This window comes from Cicer arietinum, chromosome 4 (genome assembly GCF_000331145.2).
Source record: "Cicer arietinum cultivar CDC Frontier isolate Library 1 chromosome 4, Cicar.CDCFrontier_v2.0, whole genome shotgun sequence".
NCBI lineage: Eukaryota > Viridiplantae > Streptophyta > Magnoliopsida > Fabales > Fabaceae > Cicer > Cicer arietinum.
In genome coordinates this window covers 47,006,303-47,024,599 of record NC_021163.2, presented here as the reverse complement: position 1 = coordinate 47,024,599, position 18,297 = coordinate 47,006,303, and the positions used below count along the sequence as shown (strand labels likewise).

Here is an 18,297-nt window from a genome sequence, read left to right as displayed (position 1 = left end):
CCTCACTAGCTTGAGTTGATGGTTCCAAAGCCTGTCCATTTTCAGTTTCACTGTCACACGAGCGAAACTCTTCCATGTTTCTTTGTTCACTAGAATCTTCGATAGAGGCTTCTGAACTAGCATCCTCAGGAGAAGTCATCTTTAACATAACAGCAGATTCATTCGATTTCCCAGAACTTTCAATATCATTATCATTATCAATATCAGACATCCGACCCTTCTCTACATTTGAATTGTTAAATGCCTTTAACTGCCCAAATGCATATTCCACAAATTGGCTGACTTGTACTGTATCAGAACCAATAACCTTTCTGAGTGCAGAATCAAAACCATTATTCCTTAGAAAGTTTGAAACAAAAGGTATCTTCCACCATTTTTTCTCGTCTTCAATTTCATCAAAGGTCTTATATTTAACCTAAAATCCAAAATTCATTTTACAGAAACTCATTAAAATGTAATCTCTATATCCATAAGCAAATTGACAACATATAAAGAATACAGGTAATTGGTGATGATAAAGTGAAGAGTTTATCTCAAGAAAAGTCAACTAAATTACAACCTATGAAGCACACACTCCGACATGGACACTAGGGGTGTACATGACCCAATCCGTCCCACGAACCCTCCTAACCCGTAAGTAATGGATTGGATCTAACCCGGTCCCAAAAATAAAAGACAAGACAGGGACAAAGTAGAAAAAAGACCGGGTTCATGTTACCGTCCCAAATTACTTTAAGGACAAATGATTATTTTATGTTATTATTGATTCACTCTCTCTAAATATAATAACCAATCAGATCACTAACTTATGGTTTGTAAAACAATTTTGAGTTACTACTCTTAAATGTATTAGCAAGTGGTAATTGTAGTTGACTTACTATAAGTTATTTTATGTTTATTTTTTTTCCTATAAAAAAGTTTAAGGATTGTCATTTGACGACTCATCTTGTGACCAACTCAATCTCATCTTTATCTCGTCCCGTCCTTATTGAACCTGCAACTCATCATGTTTGGTCGGGTTAAGGGATGGGTTAAGGTCTAAACATGGGTCCGATCAAACATTGGGACCGGGTAAGGGACACATCAAACCCGACCTAACTCGTTATTTGTACACCCTTAATGGACACCTAACATGACATGGACATGTCGACACGACTAATGAAAAAATATAGGACATTGACACCGATACATGTACACTTAATTATTTATTTATTATAATTAAATAAAATATGAACATTATCTATAAAAGATCTAAAATGAGAATCAAAATATATATATATGTGCATGTAAATTGAGCAATTAGTTTCATCACACAAAAATTCAAAAACACATGATAGTCTCTCACCTTCATTCATCCATCTACAACCAAAAAACTAAAAATGATATAATCAAATTTAATTTCTTTAACCGCTCATTGATCATCATTGTTTCGACACATCTGTAACCCCATAAATGTGTGTGAAAGGTGTCTAAGGTGTATCGAAGCAAAGAAAAAAACTCGGAACTTGTTTGAGTTATATCAAAACGCGTCATATGGGTGTCAAGCATTGTCGCATGTCAGAGACATGGACACACCTAATCTTAGATGTGTCTATGCTTCATAGATTACAACTAATAGTCATTTTCCATTAGCCCTAGAGAACTTACTGATTAAATCAAAATTGATAAGACCTTTAAAGAGAACACAATTTAATGCATGGGATAAGCATGTGAAGTTCAAACTATGTAAATAGAGAAGCATAATTTTGTCCACTAACATTTCCAGGAAGTACAAAACGCAAAGACATCACGCCGTTCACCAAATACACATGCCAATAATTTTTTTGGTTTGCTTTTATTGTTTTCCATTAAAAGAAACATACCTCCAGCTGAACCTTTCCACCACCACCCATTCCTTCCAACTCCACCAATATTTCATGAGTATCTCCTGAAAAAAAAACACACAAAAATTGCGGTCAGAAGTTTAACGGAAGATCTAACTTTATGTGATCTTATAAATAAATAAAGGGAAATGCTATCAAGCACCACTTTTTAAACATTCAAAAAAGGAAATAATTTTGGAATGTGTGTATTCAATGCCTTGAAATTTTAAAAAGTTATCTTTTTTATATAAAGCCTTTTTTCTTTCCTTTTTTTACTTGTTAACAAGTGTTCTTCAAGTGTCCCAAGGGCACTTGTTAGCACGACCCATAAATAAATCCTAGATTCTATAACACTTCTATTGACAGTTAACTTTTCAAGTAATCATGACATTCAGACATGTCCGCAAGAAAATGGAGCATATTTCAACTCATTAAAATTTTAAGCAACATAAGAATCTTTCAATATCTCACAAGATTTTCTGGTCCTCACCATCACAAAGCCATTCCAAGTCAACAACTGCATTCCCCATGCGTTTGTGAGGGATTACAAGGTTTGCATCCCAAGCTGCAACCTAAGATATACGGCCAGTTGTTAGAAATTTAACATAAACTTTTGTCTAATTTTACCATCAGACTTTTGATTTAATTTTTTGCATATACGTTCATGAATTTTCATTTTTGTGATATAATACGAAACCATTAATGTGTCTTTATCTCATAGCTTAATCTTTTGGTGTAGTTGGTTGATGATAACTATCACCATAAAAATAACAGTCCACACCATAAATTAAACGATATAAGAAAAAAAGGAGAAACAAAGTAAGAGTGTCCTAGAGAATTGTTCTGAAAAATTTCTTATATCAACCACAAATTACAATCTTACATGACCATTATTATTTTATATCATAACATTTCTTATACTAGCATTTTAAAACTTGTTGTTGAAGTTGTGGGATTTTAGAGAAAATGAGGACAGAAAATAATAAGGGTTTGAATTTTATTGATAATAGCTTAAGGCTGAATTAATTACAAAGAACTCAATACTGATCTCTATTTATAGAGAAACATAGACCTAATCCTAAATAAGGAATAAATCATAATGATAATGAAATATATTCTAAAATATCTCTATGATTATAAATTGATCCTAATAAATAATTTAAGATACTCTAATATAATATAAAATATACTATAAGATATTTTCTAATATTCTAACACTCCCCCGCAAGCTAAAGCTTACTAAGTTTTAGCTTGTTAAAAGAAAATAATGTTTTGCTCTGCAAAATAATAAAAATGATGAAAAAGCAACTCAAAGATGCAAGTGAAGTCGGAGAGAATTGCTATAAATATAGCCTAGCCAGATAGCCGATATGATCATCAGCCTGAGAGAAATTCATGGCAAGCAATTGAACAAAGCAAGGTCCGCTCTTCTAAAAACTGCATTTGGAAGCTTCAAACCAATAATATTGGAGAGGCGTGCTTCAAGGAGAGAAAGGCAAGGCCAATACATCTGGGACAAAGATGGGGCCAGTGCATCTGGGACAAACTACCATGCTAAAGTGTGAGCCATAAAATAAAAGACATTGTTAGAATGAGCATCAATGGAAAAAGAAGTCATCACTAATACGATTCATGTGTGGGAAAAGGGACACCACCGGAATGATCATCGATGGGAATAAAAGCCACGGTTATAATCTATTAGTAAGAACTAAATTGCATGACAAACACCAAAGAGGAAGCAACACACTCTAATGAAACAAGTCATGATCGATTAGCGGAGTGAGAAAATGCATCCAAAACAGGAGAGACAATGGTTGTTTCAGAAAACTTGTTGGAAATCTTTTCCAGCAGCGACGCGCTTTCGGGCATGACCTGATCTGGAGATGACGACGCTGTTCGCAGGAAAATTTGTTGGAAATAGTGGCAGCACAGCAGCACAGTAGCGAATTGAACCGAAAACAAGTGAAACGTGTCGGAATGTTGGAAAAGAGAAACTATGATTATATTCCCTAACTGTTGGGAACTCGACAGCGGAACAACGGCAAGATTGTTCAAGGAGGATCAAAATAGGCTCTAGATACCATGTTGAAGTTGTGAGATTTTAGAGAAAATGAGGAGAGAAAATAATAAGGGTTTGAATATTATTGATAATAGCTTAAGGCTGAATTAATTACAAAGGACTCAATACTGATCTCTATTTATAGAGAAACATAGACCTAATCCTAAATAAGGAATAAATCATAATGATAATGAAAGATATTCTAAGATATCTCTATGATTATAAATTGATCCTAATAAATAATTTAAGATACTCTAATATAATATAAAATATACTATAAGATATTTTCTAATATTCTAACACTTGCGTTGGATGTTCTTAACAAATCAATGCGATCCTTAAGAAATATGTGAGTACCATCCATTAATAAAATCTTCTGCACAAATATCTAGAGTATGATATAAGAAGACAACCTAACTTTAAGTCAAATACGAACGTTCTCTCAAGCACATCAAACTCAACTGTATCAGATTATAACTTCTAAAGAGTAGAAAAGGGGTTATGTACATCTATTTTAGTAGAAGTACAAAGCAATGATTAGTTGCTACGAATTTTCATGTATCACACTATGCCATAGATTTCATGCAAGTTCCAATGTCACTTCCATGCTTAAAATGATTCCCATTCATTTATTATTTTTTATGTGCAGAAAGGAATCTCATAAGCATGCACATGCCAACGTGTGTCTGTATGGCTGCACAGATGAGAGAGAGGGAGAGAAACCATGCTTCTTAACCTGTAGAGGTTTGATTGGAGACCGCTTAATATTAAAAGCAAACTCCTCATTCCATGTTGGCTCCTTTGTCCTGCCACCAATTAATTTTACATAAATGAACTAAATTTACATACCAATTGTGATAATTATTTAAAAAATTCTATAGCACTGCTGCACTTAAGAAAGCCAATTTAGTTCAGAAACTGAAGAGATTTGTTTGGCAGGATTTTACAAAATTTAAAACAATAGCCCTCATAAATCATTCTTGTTTCAACTTAGCAAATACACAAATTTCAAAGATAATGAAATTCATAATACGTCAAAAAATAATTTGCATAATCTGAAAAGGTTTTCTAAAGAAAACAAAAACAACCAACTGTACAAACTCTGCAGTGGCAATGGCTGTAAACTATTTAGGACTATTTAAATTCTTTTAAATCATTAGATGGTAGCCATTGAATAACTGTAATGACAAAATAAGTACAAAGTAAATAATATAAAAGCTCACCCCCATTTGATATTGCTTTTAGCAGTCTGAGAATCCATCTGTATGACAACATATGGATCACTTGTTCCCTAGAATGAATGTAAAGCAACAAAATAAATAAAAAGAAAGTCAAGAAGTTGTCTTAATTAGCTGAAAAACAACTCAGTTGTGTGGCTAAGTAACAAGTTCACTTTATTTCAATACAGTAAAGAACTATCCAGTACAGTAAATTTGTATAAGACAACCAACCCATGGATCCATGGCAGGGAAACTAAATCCTTTTTTCAACTTTATGAAGAGTTGTCCATCATAAACTTCACGAAAAAATTCCCTACATATATCCAAAAAGATCTCGTCAAACATGCCCGTTAGTTTAATAAGGAAGACATTTGAAATTAAATAGAACAACAACAATCAAGCTTTATCCATCTAGATGAAGTAGACTACATAGATCAACTAACGTGGTTGGGTTCTATTAAAAATGGACTTGAATAATTTAAATACAATACAATGATGGAGAGAACAGTGCTAAGCACAACTATATAAGGCAATCGGCACATACTCAGAAAGATAAACTGTCTTGCAACCAGCAGCATCAACTTCACGCCTACCCAAGTTTTCCTGAAACATGTTAAACAGGAAGAAAAAGAAAAGGGTTAAAAAGAGTACAAATACATCACAAAGAACAAACATATTTGGTCAAGTTGTGTCACTTATGATCATTCCATTTTTTCCCTTTACAATCTCACAAATTAAATCATATTTTGTAACCAGAAAAGATGATATATGCATTACCGGTGTAAACAGATTTTACATTGGCGTTCAATGAGAAACCAATTTTTGGGGTTATATTTAAAATGCAGTTGCAAAGTGAACTTATGTAACAATATTAAGAGTTCTCATTTAATACCAGCGTAAAATGCATAGCCTTGAGGATAGCTTTTTCTCCTCCAAAAACACACCACATTACTATTTTCAACATTTCAACATTTCAACATACATATAAACATACTAAAACCAAAATAAATTGGCAACATACTGATTTTTTGTTTTAAAATTTGCTTGTCAATCTCTCAAATTCAACTAATTTTTTTTTTAAATTCACAAATAATCTCAGCTCAGCTTTTTTTTTTCCTCCAAATATAGAAAAGCTAAAAAAAATGAAATCACCATAGCATTTTAACAAGAAACTAAAAAACAAACTACAAACTTTTAAATCAAACTAAAATAAAATTAATGAATTTCACTTCACTAATCTATAATCCCAAAAAAAAATCCTCAATTTTCTCAGATACAAACAAAAATCAAACGAAGAGAAAAACATACAGGTGGACCTGTGTAAGCTTCAAAGGCGAAACCAGCTAGAATAACGGCAAGGTTAATATCAAACGGAGGCCGTTCATCGTTTTTCTCAATGGCAACTTTCTCGATCTGAGAATCGGTTTTGGATGAATTACAGATTGAGAAAATTTGCTTTCTACTTCTTCTTCCATTGAGACCTGTGAAAGAGAGAAACCCGAAATTTCCGGGGAAATAGTAATGAGGCGGGAAAGTGCGAGAAAATTGGGGCCTTGTGGAGTGTGGAGAGAGAGTGTAACGGAATTGAAGAGAGTTCATTTCTCACACGTGCGTGAATAGAAGAAGGGAGTGATAGTGGTAGAAAGTAGAAGTAGAAGTAGAAAGAAAGAGCGATGAGGAGAAGACCTGAAGAAGAAAGGCGGTGGCAATTTGTGTAATTTGGAGGAAAATAAGGGGTGGATTGATTTGAGAAGAGATGGTGAGTTTTTCGTGCACGGCTAGTGCGAGCATAGATAGAAGTATATTCAGTTGAGGTAACGGTGGTTGGTTCTCGAACATGTTCAGGTTTCTGTCACTGGACGGTGACACGGTAACACTTAATGCATTCAAAGTCAATCAATATTTCTTTTTCAAGATATTAGCGATGCATATATGGAGTGTTATATATACAAAAATTTCATGTGCATTTTCTTATGTATTTTTTGTGGGGTTCTTCAATTGAAAATATACTTTGATTACAATAAAGTTTGAGAAAATAATGGAGATGATATGAAGATATTACTGTACATATTAATATTTTAAGTTTAGAACAACATCAAACATATTTCTAAATGTATTTAAATTTTAGTGAAAAAATTTAATTAATATGTTATTTTTAAATTATTATTTTTATTTATAATAATAGAATTAAAAATTAACTCATATCTAATAAAGATAATTTAATAAAATTATTATTTTTCTTTTATTTATAATATTTTTAATTTATATAAAATTATCAAATGCAATTATTATTATAAAAGAAGTTCAACATTAAATAATTAAAATAATCTTTAAATTTTTATTTTTAAATCAATTCACTCTTTGACTTTAAAATATTATGGTAAATATCACTTTAATAAAAATAAATCTCAAAATAAATGTCATTTTTAATTTAATTTTAATTATTTTTTTCTATACTATTCTTCAATAATTATTATGTACACAATTTACAAAATATTATTGTAATCTACATTGATAATATTAAAAAGTTCACCAATATTAAGAGAAATAATTTATAAAATGAATTTTCTCTTTTTTTTAATTATTACATTTCTTAATATTTCATAATATTTTTCATAAATCCTTTCAAAAATATTTTTAACTCATGTCATACTTTTTTTTCATTTTTCTTTTGTCAGTTTATGAAATGTTTATGAAATTGTACATACAATTGTGAGAATTTATGTTTAAACTCAAGACATGATATTCAGTCAAACAATTTCGACATTTACCAATTGAACTAGACCTTACGAACAAAATAAAATCACTCATTTTTTATACCTCATATTTTTATAAGTAAAATTTTTGTATTTTCGAAAAAGATATATATATATATATATATATATATTTCCGTTTTATCATTAAAGTGAATTTGTTATATTTATAGTGATCTAATGTGATTCTATAAAATATATAATTTGAAATTTTTGATTTGTCACGATTTTAACAAATTTACGGTAATATATATCAAACATACAAATAGGAGTTTCATGAAAACTCTATAGTTTCTTAATATAATTATATTGACCAACATGTTCAAATTCTTAAACTTTAAAAGAAGATAGAAAAAAGAAAGAATCTATGTTTTATTATATCTGATATTGGCTTTTCATCAACAAAGCACAATAATATCAAGACTTAAGTAGTTTGCTAATCCCTTTCAACTAGGAAAAAGCAATACTCTCCAAAAAAAACGAAAAGAAAAAAAAAAGTACATATTAATATCCTTCCATTTATTTGAATGGAGGAAGAATAAAACAGCATTCACAAATGAACCTAGTTTTGGTTTTTGTCCATCCCAAGGGTGTGCTTCACACTTTCCACAGCACCTTGAGCCATGTTCTTCACTTGCTCTCCAGTCTGCAACAACAAGATATATGCTTTTAAACAATGATACATTTCAAATTGATAAAAAGAAAATAAACACAATCAACAAAAAAACTCATAAATAATAATAAAAATCATGTCAAAATTGAGTTTAGATGATTTCAATACAAACATTCCTCAATCATCTCTATTTCTTTTAATTTTATTTTATTTTTTCAATTTAAATTTAAAAGTTATAACATATTATATAAATATAAAATTATTTAATATATTATTTAAACTCGTAAAAATTAACGATGTTGAATAAAAATATATAACATGTTAATTTTGATTTATCCTAATTGAAAAATTGTGAAGATAAATATATTGAGATTAGTTAGCAACCTGCTGGAGAAAACCAGCAGCTTCCTCCTTGTTCCTCTCTGCAGTCTGCCCTGTTGTGTTAGCAGCTGCATGAGCTCTATCTGCAGCTGCAGAGGCTGATTCCTTTGTAGATTGAACCCAATCTTCTGCCTTAGCCTACCAATTATAAAAAATTATATTATTAGTTGACATGATATCTATTTTTCAAGGACAAGAAAGTGTTCAAAATATAGAGAAAACTAGTTTTAAGCCCACAATCAATAAGAATCCAACATTTTACATTTTTTAAAATCTTGGATTTTAATTAGATATCGGCTTAAAACTATTTTATATCGACAATAGTGTATCTTTTTCAAAATATATGTGTATGTATATATTCAAGTTCACATAATGTGATGAATAAATTGTATTTTCACCTGAGTCTGGCCATGGGATTGGCCTGCAGAGAAGTTTTGTTGAGCACTTGACATGATGAATAATGGAATTGAAAAAGTAAGAAGTTATTACAAGGAACAATTAGATATTACAAGTTGGTGTTGTTGTTATTAATGTTGTTTCACAAGGTATATATAGTGTTTTGTTTTGCATCAAAATGTGAAATATGATGCATATAGATAGGATCTGTAAGTGATCTGCGCATATTTCTGCTTCTGAAAAGGGCTTTGGGACGAGAGAATACATGTAAGCCTCTAATAAGAGACAATCACGCTCCTCCAAGTTCTATTTAATATTAATTATCATATAATTATATTTTTATAAGAATTTCTTCAAAAAAAATCTAGCATACAGTTATAATATTTTTTTTAGATAGAAGTTCTAATATTTTCTTTAGACAGAAATTCTATTTAATAATATTTTTTTAGATATAATAGTTATAATATTAGTAAAAAAAAAGTTATCAGTCATAACACCTTAATTTATCCAAATATAAAAAAAATTATCCAATTTTTGAATGTTAATGGAACAGGATGCATGTTTAGCTATTGGTTAAATTAGTCAAACCAATCAGTCTGATCCAATTTTTATTATCTTTGTGATAATATTAAATATATTATTGCGTTCTTGAATTTGTCAGTCCATTGGCTATGCAACATCAATCTCTCACTTTACGATGAATTAGGCATGAAAATTTTAGAATTAAAGTGTGGAACATGAATTATGAAATTAGGGTTAGAAGGATTTCATTAGAATAGTTATAAGTTTATAAATAAAAGTATACATTTCAAAGACTTGTCACATTATTAACTTTTTATATACTCTTGTAATAGAGTTATCTATTATTTTTAATAAATAAAAAAGATCTCTATTCTTTGCGCTATGATTTGAGTGAGTTGATTTTGCTTTTGAGTGTCCAATTCTATTTAATTTACGGTGCAAATTAAGTGTCAAATAAATATATTGTTTTGAGTCTTAGATGATTATCGAGCTATATGAGTTTTAACGGTTTAAAATATTTTAGGTGATTTTAGAGTTTTTTAAGTTGTTTTTGTATGATGCAATTTACATGTTATTAGATAGATACATATACGATATGAGTCTATTTTTGATTACCTAAATTTAAAAGGATGGTTTTACGTAAAAAAAAAAAAAAAATAGACACACGTCATAATTTCAACAATGAGAGATTTGTATTTTTTTTTTAACGTAAAATCTATTTTATATCAAATGTTACGTTATGTACTTTCACACGTATTTTAAAAAGATAATAAACTAATAAAGGAAATGACAAATTTATAAAAATATTCTTACTAAGCATTAAATGTTAACTATTGTCGTGAATATATAATGAGATACAATGGACTTCATAGTAATAGACATTTGATAATAGAATTGAGATAGAATAATTAAGGATAAATTGAAAACATTTTTGTGACATTTTTGTTAATTTAATATAACACTTGATATTGAGAAAGGAATGAGTAATAATAGAAAAAATAATGGTGCCTCAAATAAGACTGTGAAGAACCTACATAAAAAAAAATAGTAACTTATTATATTTATAATAGTTCCCTTATTTTAAAAATAAAATTTTATGGTCTCCCATTTTTTATAATTGTTGCAGTTTTGGTCTAAAATAAAAATTTTAACTTATAAATTAGTGATTTTTAACAAATAAAATAAAATAGTGATTCATTGCAACAATGTTCAATTTGAAGAGAAAATATGTTTTTTAGGACAAAAAATCACCATTTTTATGGTAAAAATTATGCTTCCAACAATAATAAAAATAGAGGATTAAAATATTTAATATTAAAATAAAAAAATGATTTTTGTGAATATATTAAAATATGAGATCAAAAGTGCAATTGGAATGATTATACAAAGAGTAAACCATTAAATCCGTCTATAATTTTGTAGAGCACTTTCAAATATATTAGCAAGATTATCAATATTCCAAAAAAATCATTACTTTGTCAATTGTTCATACTAGTTCTTGTCAAAATATGTTAAAAATTAAATTGAAAGTAAATGATTAAATATAGAGACTAAATTGATAGTAAGTTGTTCAAGTAAAAGATATAACTAATAATAATAATAATAATAATAATAATAATAATAATAATAATAATAATAATAATAATAATAATAGTTAAATATAAACACCAATTTGACAATTTAATAAAATCAAATATTTGATCACGTAAGATTCACGGTCGACACTACTTTTTTCTAGTCTTACTTTAGCGAAGCCAAACCCTTGATGATTTTAGTGCAACTGAAACCTAATCTTACATGTACAGGAAACGGAGATTGCATCAAAATATGACACACACTACATCACTTCTTCTTCCTCACAAGGAAAGGTCTTTCTCAATCTCTAACTTACTATATCAGTCATCATCTTCTTCTTCTTCCCAATTTTCATATCATGACGACAACGACGACACTGCGTCCAAAGGTTTCCTAAAATTAATGAATCTTCTTAGTATAAGTGTTAATTTTATAACTTCACTATAATTAAAATTATATGTCCCAATTCCCATATTAGAGGGGTTAAAATATTTCATAGTTAAAAAAGTCCTCCTAAATAAAACTCTCAAAATTAAAAAATTCCTTAAATTAACTTTTGATAAATTTTTTAAAAGTTTATCTAAAAAAATTTGATTTTTTTCGACAAAAAATAATTTAAAAAATTTTTTGAAAACAAAAATCGATTCTTTTTGAGAAAATAAATTTCAAAAAAATTATTTTTTTCTATTAAAAAAATTTGAGAAAAAAAGTAAATTATTGATTTTATTGAGATTTTTTTATATCTTTCTGAAAAACAAAATTTCAAAAAAAATATTCAATCGATAAAATATTAGATCTATGACCATTTACTTAAGACTACAAAAATAATAAAATAATAAATCAATGTCTTAAAAAATCATCTCAATAAAAAATTTATTAATAGAAAGAAATATTTTAAAAAAGACTTTAAACTAGGCTTTCGGACTTCATCTATCATTCTAATTAGTAATGCTACTCGTAACCACCACCAAATTCACATCTTGATGTCCTTGATTTGACCACTCTACTTAGTCATCAACAAAGCAACGACACTTTGTACTCAAAGTTATTTAAACCTTTGTGAAACTAAATTAACAATTTTGCTATCTACACACACCTCAATTTTTTTATAAAAAATAAAATTTCTAAAATACCCTTATTTATAACATTCATTAAACTGTAACCTCTCATTCTATCTTTATATTCAACTCTAACCTCTCTTTTTATCTTAATCTTCTACCTCACACGTATTCATCCTTTTCTCTGACACCCCTTCTCTTTCTTCCTTCATTTTCAACAACTTTAACATCTTCAATCATCTTCATTGCCTCCCATTTACATCAGATTTGCATCAATATTGTTCTTCTTCTTCTTCTTCTTCTTGATTTTTACAATATTTAGTTAAGGTTGTGTGATTGAAAATGATTTTGGTGAAAATGGTGAAAATGAAACTTATTTTGTCAATTGATTTTGGTTACGCAAACTGACTAAGTCCAGAAACCTAAGTGAACTAAGTTCACGTAAGTTCTACCCAAACTGAGTTTGTGTCACAACATATTTGATTGTATTTTGATTTTGATTATGATATGGTTATGCAGAAATGGTGCGCACTATGTTTACTGATAGACCAAATTGAGTTATAATTAATGATATTGCTAATTATGAGAGTTGTCGTGTTCGACCAACCGCTTTTGCACGAGATCAACGTCTTGAGGATCAGTAGGAAGTGCAACGAGAGAGGCATACACAACGAAAACAATGACGATTACAACAACAACAACAACAAGCACAACAAGAGCAACAACATAAGGCCTAACCAGAGCACATAGATGAACATCCATAGGCTGATGGATATTCTGGTGGTCCGGTTGACAAGTTTGTCCTTGGCACATTTGGTAATCATGCAGCCACTAGACTTTGGGATGGAGCAGTAATTTTCTCGATCATATTAAATTTTTAATTGTTGTTGTCATAATGTGTTTTAACTCAAAAAAATTCACTTATTTTATTTCAGGATCGTGGGGAGCTAAGGGTATTTAGCAATGGAAAAAAATTAAAAGAAGTTGTGATTGAACATGAAGAGGTGGAACAATTGGTTAAGAGTTGAGGATTATATTCATTGCTAAAATGCAGTTACGAAATGATTGACAAAGGGGGTCATATATGCTTTCATAGAAAGGTGGCATCTGTTGAGACAAAATCTCAATTAATATTTTGATGAAAACAAACAAAAAGTTAATTAAGAATGTTAATTATGATTCTAAATGTTATGTTAATTTAACTTGTGTTTTTGAGTGTATTAATTTAAAGATAAGATTTAAACAAAGCAAAGAAATCAACATCAAAAGGCAAGAAACTGAATAGACAAGAATGGAGAACATTCTTAACAAAATCTGGAAAAACAGAGAATGTTCTCCAGTTTCAAGAATTATCATCATAGCTCCAAAATCAATCAATCTCCACTAATTAAAAGAAGTTTTATCGTCTAGATTTTACATCTATATCGTCAGCACTTGGCAAGGAACAAACTGAGATGATCAGATTCAAAGAAACTACTCGAATCACAAAGAGAGAAGATCAAAAATTTAACAAGACCAAACATATCTGAACCTTATCCAGATTGACTGTCAAGAACGAAGAACATTATTGACAACATTTTGATCATTCTGCAGCATGTTGACATTAATCTCCAGCATGATAACATCCTTCTCCAACATGTTAACATTAATCTCCAACATGCTAACATCATTCTCCAACATGTTAAACATCAATCTCCAAAATGATAACATCAATCTGCATAAAGTTCTCATCAGTCTCCAAAATGATTAGATATGTCTCTAGAATGATCAAATCAATCTCCAGAATGATCAGATCAGTCTCCAAAATGATCAGACCAATCTCTAGAATGATCAGACCAGTCTCTAGAATATTCAGACCAGTCTCCAGAATTTTCAACATCATTCTCCAACAGACTATCACCATTCTCCAAGCTGTTTTGGTAGAATCAAATCTCCAGATCGAAGCAATATCATCAATAAATATATATGAGGTATAAAGGATCATTAAACACAAAAGAAATCTGATCAAGAACGAAGAAAAACGCTCAGTCAAGCAGATTTCACAAAGTGTTCAAAGGCTATAATATTTTTATTCATATATATTGGTTTTGGTAAAAAATGGCAGAGCACTACCAACAACTCTTTTGACCATTATTAAATGTTCTAAAAGTCTATAAAAGGAAGGTCAATGTTCAAGAAAAAACCAGAGCTTCAAATACTAAGAAAATTCATTACTCATTTCAATCATACTTGAATTTCTCTCACTCACATACATTGAATCAGTTCTAATTTTCCATTCAATTCTTAGAATCATTCTCGTGTATTTTTCTGTCAAAGAATCAGAACTCAAACAAGTGTTGAGCCTTCTCATATTCTAATAAAACAATCTCATCATTATTGTAAAATTCGAACTATTAGATTGTAAGAAATCCTATCAAGGTTGGTAAGTGACCTGATTTAACTCCTTTCTGGGTGGAAAGGTTTTAAATTTGTAACAGATCAAGGTTGATCTGAGCTAGGTGTTGTAAAACCAAGAAGGTTCTTTGTTTTGAAAACTTAGTGGAAAATATCACAAATTGATTATGAAGTCTATTGATTATCTATTTACTTTTAGTCTTATTGATTATTAAGTTAAATACATAAATTGAATTATTGATTTCAACTAACCAAGAACGTTCTCCGTTTTCTGGTTAAAAGCAAGAACATTTTTTGTTTTTTGTTTTCATAACTAAGATCAATCTTGAGTTATTTTCTTAAGTTTTTAACATGAATTTTTAAAAGGGTGAATTTACAATTCAAACCCCCTTTCTTGTAAAATTGACATTGCTACTTTAGCATCGAGACACCAACAACTTCCATCTTCCAATTGGGGAGATGACGATTACTTTGGATGATGTTTCCTCTCTTATGCATATACCCATCATCGGTGCATTCTTTAGTGTCAATGTATTTAACAAAGATGATAGTGCAAATTTATTAACTGAACTTCTTGGAGTTACTAAGACTTCTGCTTATGCCGAATTTAATGTCACGCGGACAACCACAGTTTGATATAGTTGGCTACTAGAAGTATACCATCAGTGCTGTCGTGACCAGTATTGGGAGATGACTGCGAAGACATTTTTACTGTTTTTGGTTGGTTGAAAGTTTTTTAGCAACAAGAGTTCCTTCGCAGTTAGTGTTGTCTACCTAGAGTGCTTCAGAGACTTCAACTCATGTGGGGATATGCATGAGGTGTTGCTGCTCTTGCTTACCTATATGACAATCTCCACCAAGCTAGTATGCATCAGACCAGAACGCTTTCTAGGTATTTGACACTCTTACATGTAAACTTAATGGTTGTTTATTGTGTTTATAATTTCTATTATCAACTCTAAAAAAATGATAAGTTATTATATATGTTCAGACTTGGGTCTTTGAGCATTTCCCGACTTTATTTGTAAATTGTTGTAGACCTTCTCCTAGATATGTTAAGGACAACCTAAAGCACTTCTATGGAAGCCATAGAGGGATAAGGGTTTGGTTCTTCCATTTAGGAAAGTCCTTGATGAGATTGATGTTGATTAGATATGTTGGACATCGTACAAAGAGCATCGAGTGAGACGACCGTTTGAGGATGTTTCTTTATTTAGAGGGTGGATACAGTGGGGTCCGAAGATGTATGCATGTATGCCAGACAGGGTATTGCGTCAATACGGTCATGTCCAAACCATTTCTGGCTTACCGTTAGAGATAATAGGTCAGACGACCACTTTAGAGGAAATGGACATTCATATTTTTTAGTCCAAGTACTCCTCATAAGTTTAGGATTCTTCCAAGGTCTATATTTGTTACTTCTTTCCCAACCAAGAATTAATTTTGTCTTTATTCTTGGTCGTGTTGTCGCAGTTTCAGATCTGAAAATGACGACAATTCCATTTTCATTTCCAACATTTCTAGCACATCTCAATAAATCATCTCGCGTATCAAACATCATGCCGGTGGTAAATACATTAGTAAAATCTACCATAACAGGTTCAACACCGTCATTCATAGCGCCGTCAATTTTGGATTGAGCACCATCGTTCATTACATCAAAATCTGATTCCAAACCATCATAAATTTCGTCAAAATCACGTTCCAAACCATCATGCATTTTGTCAAAACCAAGATCCAAACCATCATACATTTCGTCACTATTGTCTCCCTTTTCGTCCATTTATCTGCATAAAAAAATCATATAAAAAATTTAGAAATATGTGAACTGAACTGAGATCATGAATGTTTACGTGAACTGAATACATGAACACCTACGTGAACTCAATTCACCTACATCTCACTTACTTAACTGAGATAACTTATACGTGAACTGAATTCACGTAAGTTTATGTGATCTGAATTCACGCAACCTACGTAAACTCAATTCACGTAGGTGTATGTGAATTGTATTCACGTAGTGCTTGTGAATTCTTAAACTCCATTGAATACGCAAACTTAAATCACGCAGCCTTACGTGAAAAGTGTTGCTTGTGACTTCTTAAACTTAATAACGTATGTGAATTCAGTTCACGTAAGGATACATGATTTAAGTTTGCGTACAATAAATTATTTACAACATACGTTCATGTGCTTTTAGGATTGGAAAATGCAGTTCTAGGAGAAGATTTTGAATCCAGCATGACTCGAACACGACGTTGGCTACCCCTCTATATTCGGCTTCAACACTGGAGCGAGAGAGGGTAGGCTGTCGTTTAGATGACCATGAGATAAGATTATCACCAAGAAAGACACAATAACCAAATGTAGAGCGCCTTGTGTCAGGACAACCACCCCAATCAACATCAGTGTAGGAGGTAAGATTGGAGATGGATGAAGGGTACAGATGTAAACCGAAATGCAGAGTGCCTTGGACGTAACGCAGAATGCGTTTTAGAGCGTTCATGTGTTCGGTTTTTGGAGCATGCATGTGGAGGCATATCTGCTGGACAGCATATGAAATATCTAGTCGAGTAAATGTGAGATACTGCAAAGCACCTGCGAGGCTCCGATAATGAGTGTGATCCTCAACCGAAACACCTGAGGAGACACTGAGTTTTTGTTTGGTGTCAACAGGTGTAGCGGATGGTTTGCAAGAGGACATGCTGGCTCGATCAATGATCTCTGCTGCATAATTTTTCTGACAAAGAAATAGACCACCTGTATGTCTCGTTACTGCAATGCCTAGAAAATAGCTGAGAGGGCCCAAATCCTTCATAGCAAATTCGGAAGCAAGCAACATCATGATGGACTTCCGAAGAGCATCAGTGGATGTAATGAGAATGATATCATCCACATATAGAAGAAGGTATGCAATGTTCGTGCCTTTACGGTAGATGAATAAGGAATGGTCGGATTTGCTGTGATGGAAGCCTATGGTGGAGACATAGTCAGCAAACCTCTGGTACCACGCTCGAGGAGCCTGTTTGAGGCCGTATAGTGATTTGTGCAGAAGACAGACATAGTCTGGATGAACAGGATCGCGAAAACCCATGGGCTGATGCATATAGACGGTCTCACAAAGATTGCCGTGTAAAAAGCATTCTGGACATCTAACTGATGGATGGGCCATGAGAACCGTCCAGATAGTTGCTGGTTTCACCACATGGCTAAATGTTTCATCACAATCCACTCCAGCTTTTTGAGACCTGCCATCACCAACAAGACGAGCCTTATAGCGCTCAAAAGAACCGTCAGGTTTCTTTTTATGACGAAAAATCCACATAGATCGAATAATATTGACACCACAAGGTTGGGGGACCAAATCCCACGTCTTATTTTTAATAAGAGCATCAAATTCTGCTTGCATGGCAGATTTCCAATGTGGATCGGACAAGGCTAAATATGGAGTTTTCGGAATGGGA

At 31.3% G+C, this 18,297-nt stretch overlaps 2 protein-coding genes across 2 annotated transcripts in view; both read right to left on the bottom strand.

The window, feature by feature from the left end:
* The window catches only part of LOC101502015 (uncharacterized), a 21,050-nt gene extending 14,003 nt beyond the window's left edge, over positions 1-7,047 (bottom strand). The window contains exons 1-8 of the mRNA XM_012714960.3: positions 6,450-7,047; positions 5,686-5,744; positions 5,373-5,454; positions 5,145-5,212; positions 4,658-4,727; positions 2,353-2,434; positions 1,863-1,927; positions 16-415 (exon numbers count right to left, since the gene is read on the bottom strand). Of these exons, the coding sequence (XP_012570414.1) occupies positions 16-415; positions 1,863-1,927; positions 2,353-2,434; positions 4,658-4,727; positions 5,145-5,212; positions 5,373-5,454; positions 5,686-5,744; positions 6,450-6,740 (1,117 nt within the window). The 5' untranslated portion in view covers positions 6,741-7,047. The remainder of the gene's footprint in view (positions 1-15; positions 416-1,862; positions 1,928-2,352; positions 2,435-4,657; positions 4,728-5,144; positions 5,213-5,372; positions 5,455-5,685; positions 5,745-6,449) is intronic.
* Positions 7,048-8,244: 1,197 nt separating this feature from the next.
* LOC101500434 (uncharacterized) lies at positions 8,245-9,424 on the bottom strand. Its single transcript, XM_004497724.4, has 3 exons — positions 9,287-9,424; positions 8,892-9,026; positions 8,245-8,540 (listed from the first exon to the last, which is right to left on the bottom strand). The coding sequence occupies exons 1-3, from the start codon at positions 9,338-9,340 to the stop codon at positions 8,457-8,459; spliced, it is 273 nt and encodes a 90-aa protein (XP_004497781.1). The 5' UTR covers positions 9,341-9,424; the 3' UTR covers positions 8,245-8,456.
* Positions 9,425-18,297: the final 8,873 nt, after the last annotated feature.

What these genes read in the sequence shown, in the direction of transcription:
- LOC101500434 (XM_004497724.4), bottom strand. Translation starts at nt 9,340, where the DNA reads ATGTCAAGTGCTCAACAAAACTTCTCTGCAGGCCAATCCCATGGCCAG. An exon ending in AATCCCATGGCCAGACTCAG is followed by an intron (nt 9,027 to 9,286) that starts GTGAAAATACAA and finishes TATAATTGGTAG; the next exon opens with GCTAAGGCAGAAGATTGGGT. An exon ending in CTGCTGGTTTTCTCCAGCAG is followed by an intron (nt 8,541 to 8,891) that starts GTTGCTAACTAA and finishes TTGTTGTTGCAG; the next exon opens with ACTGGAGAGCAAGTGAAGAA.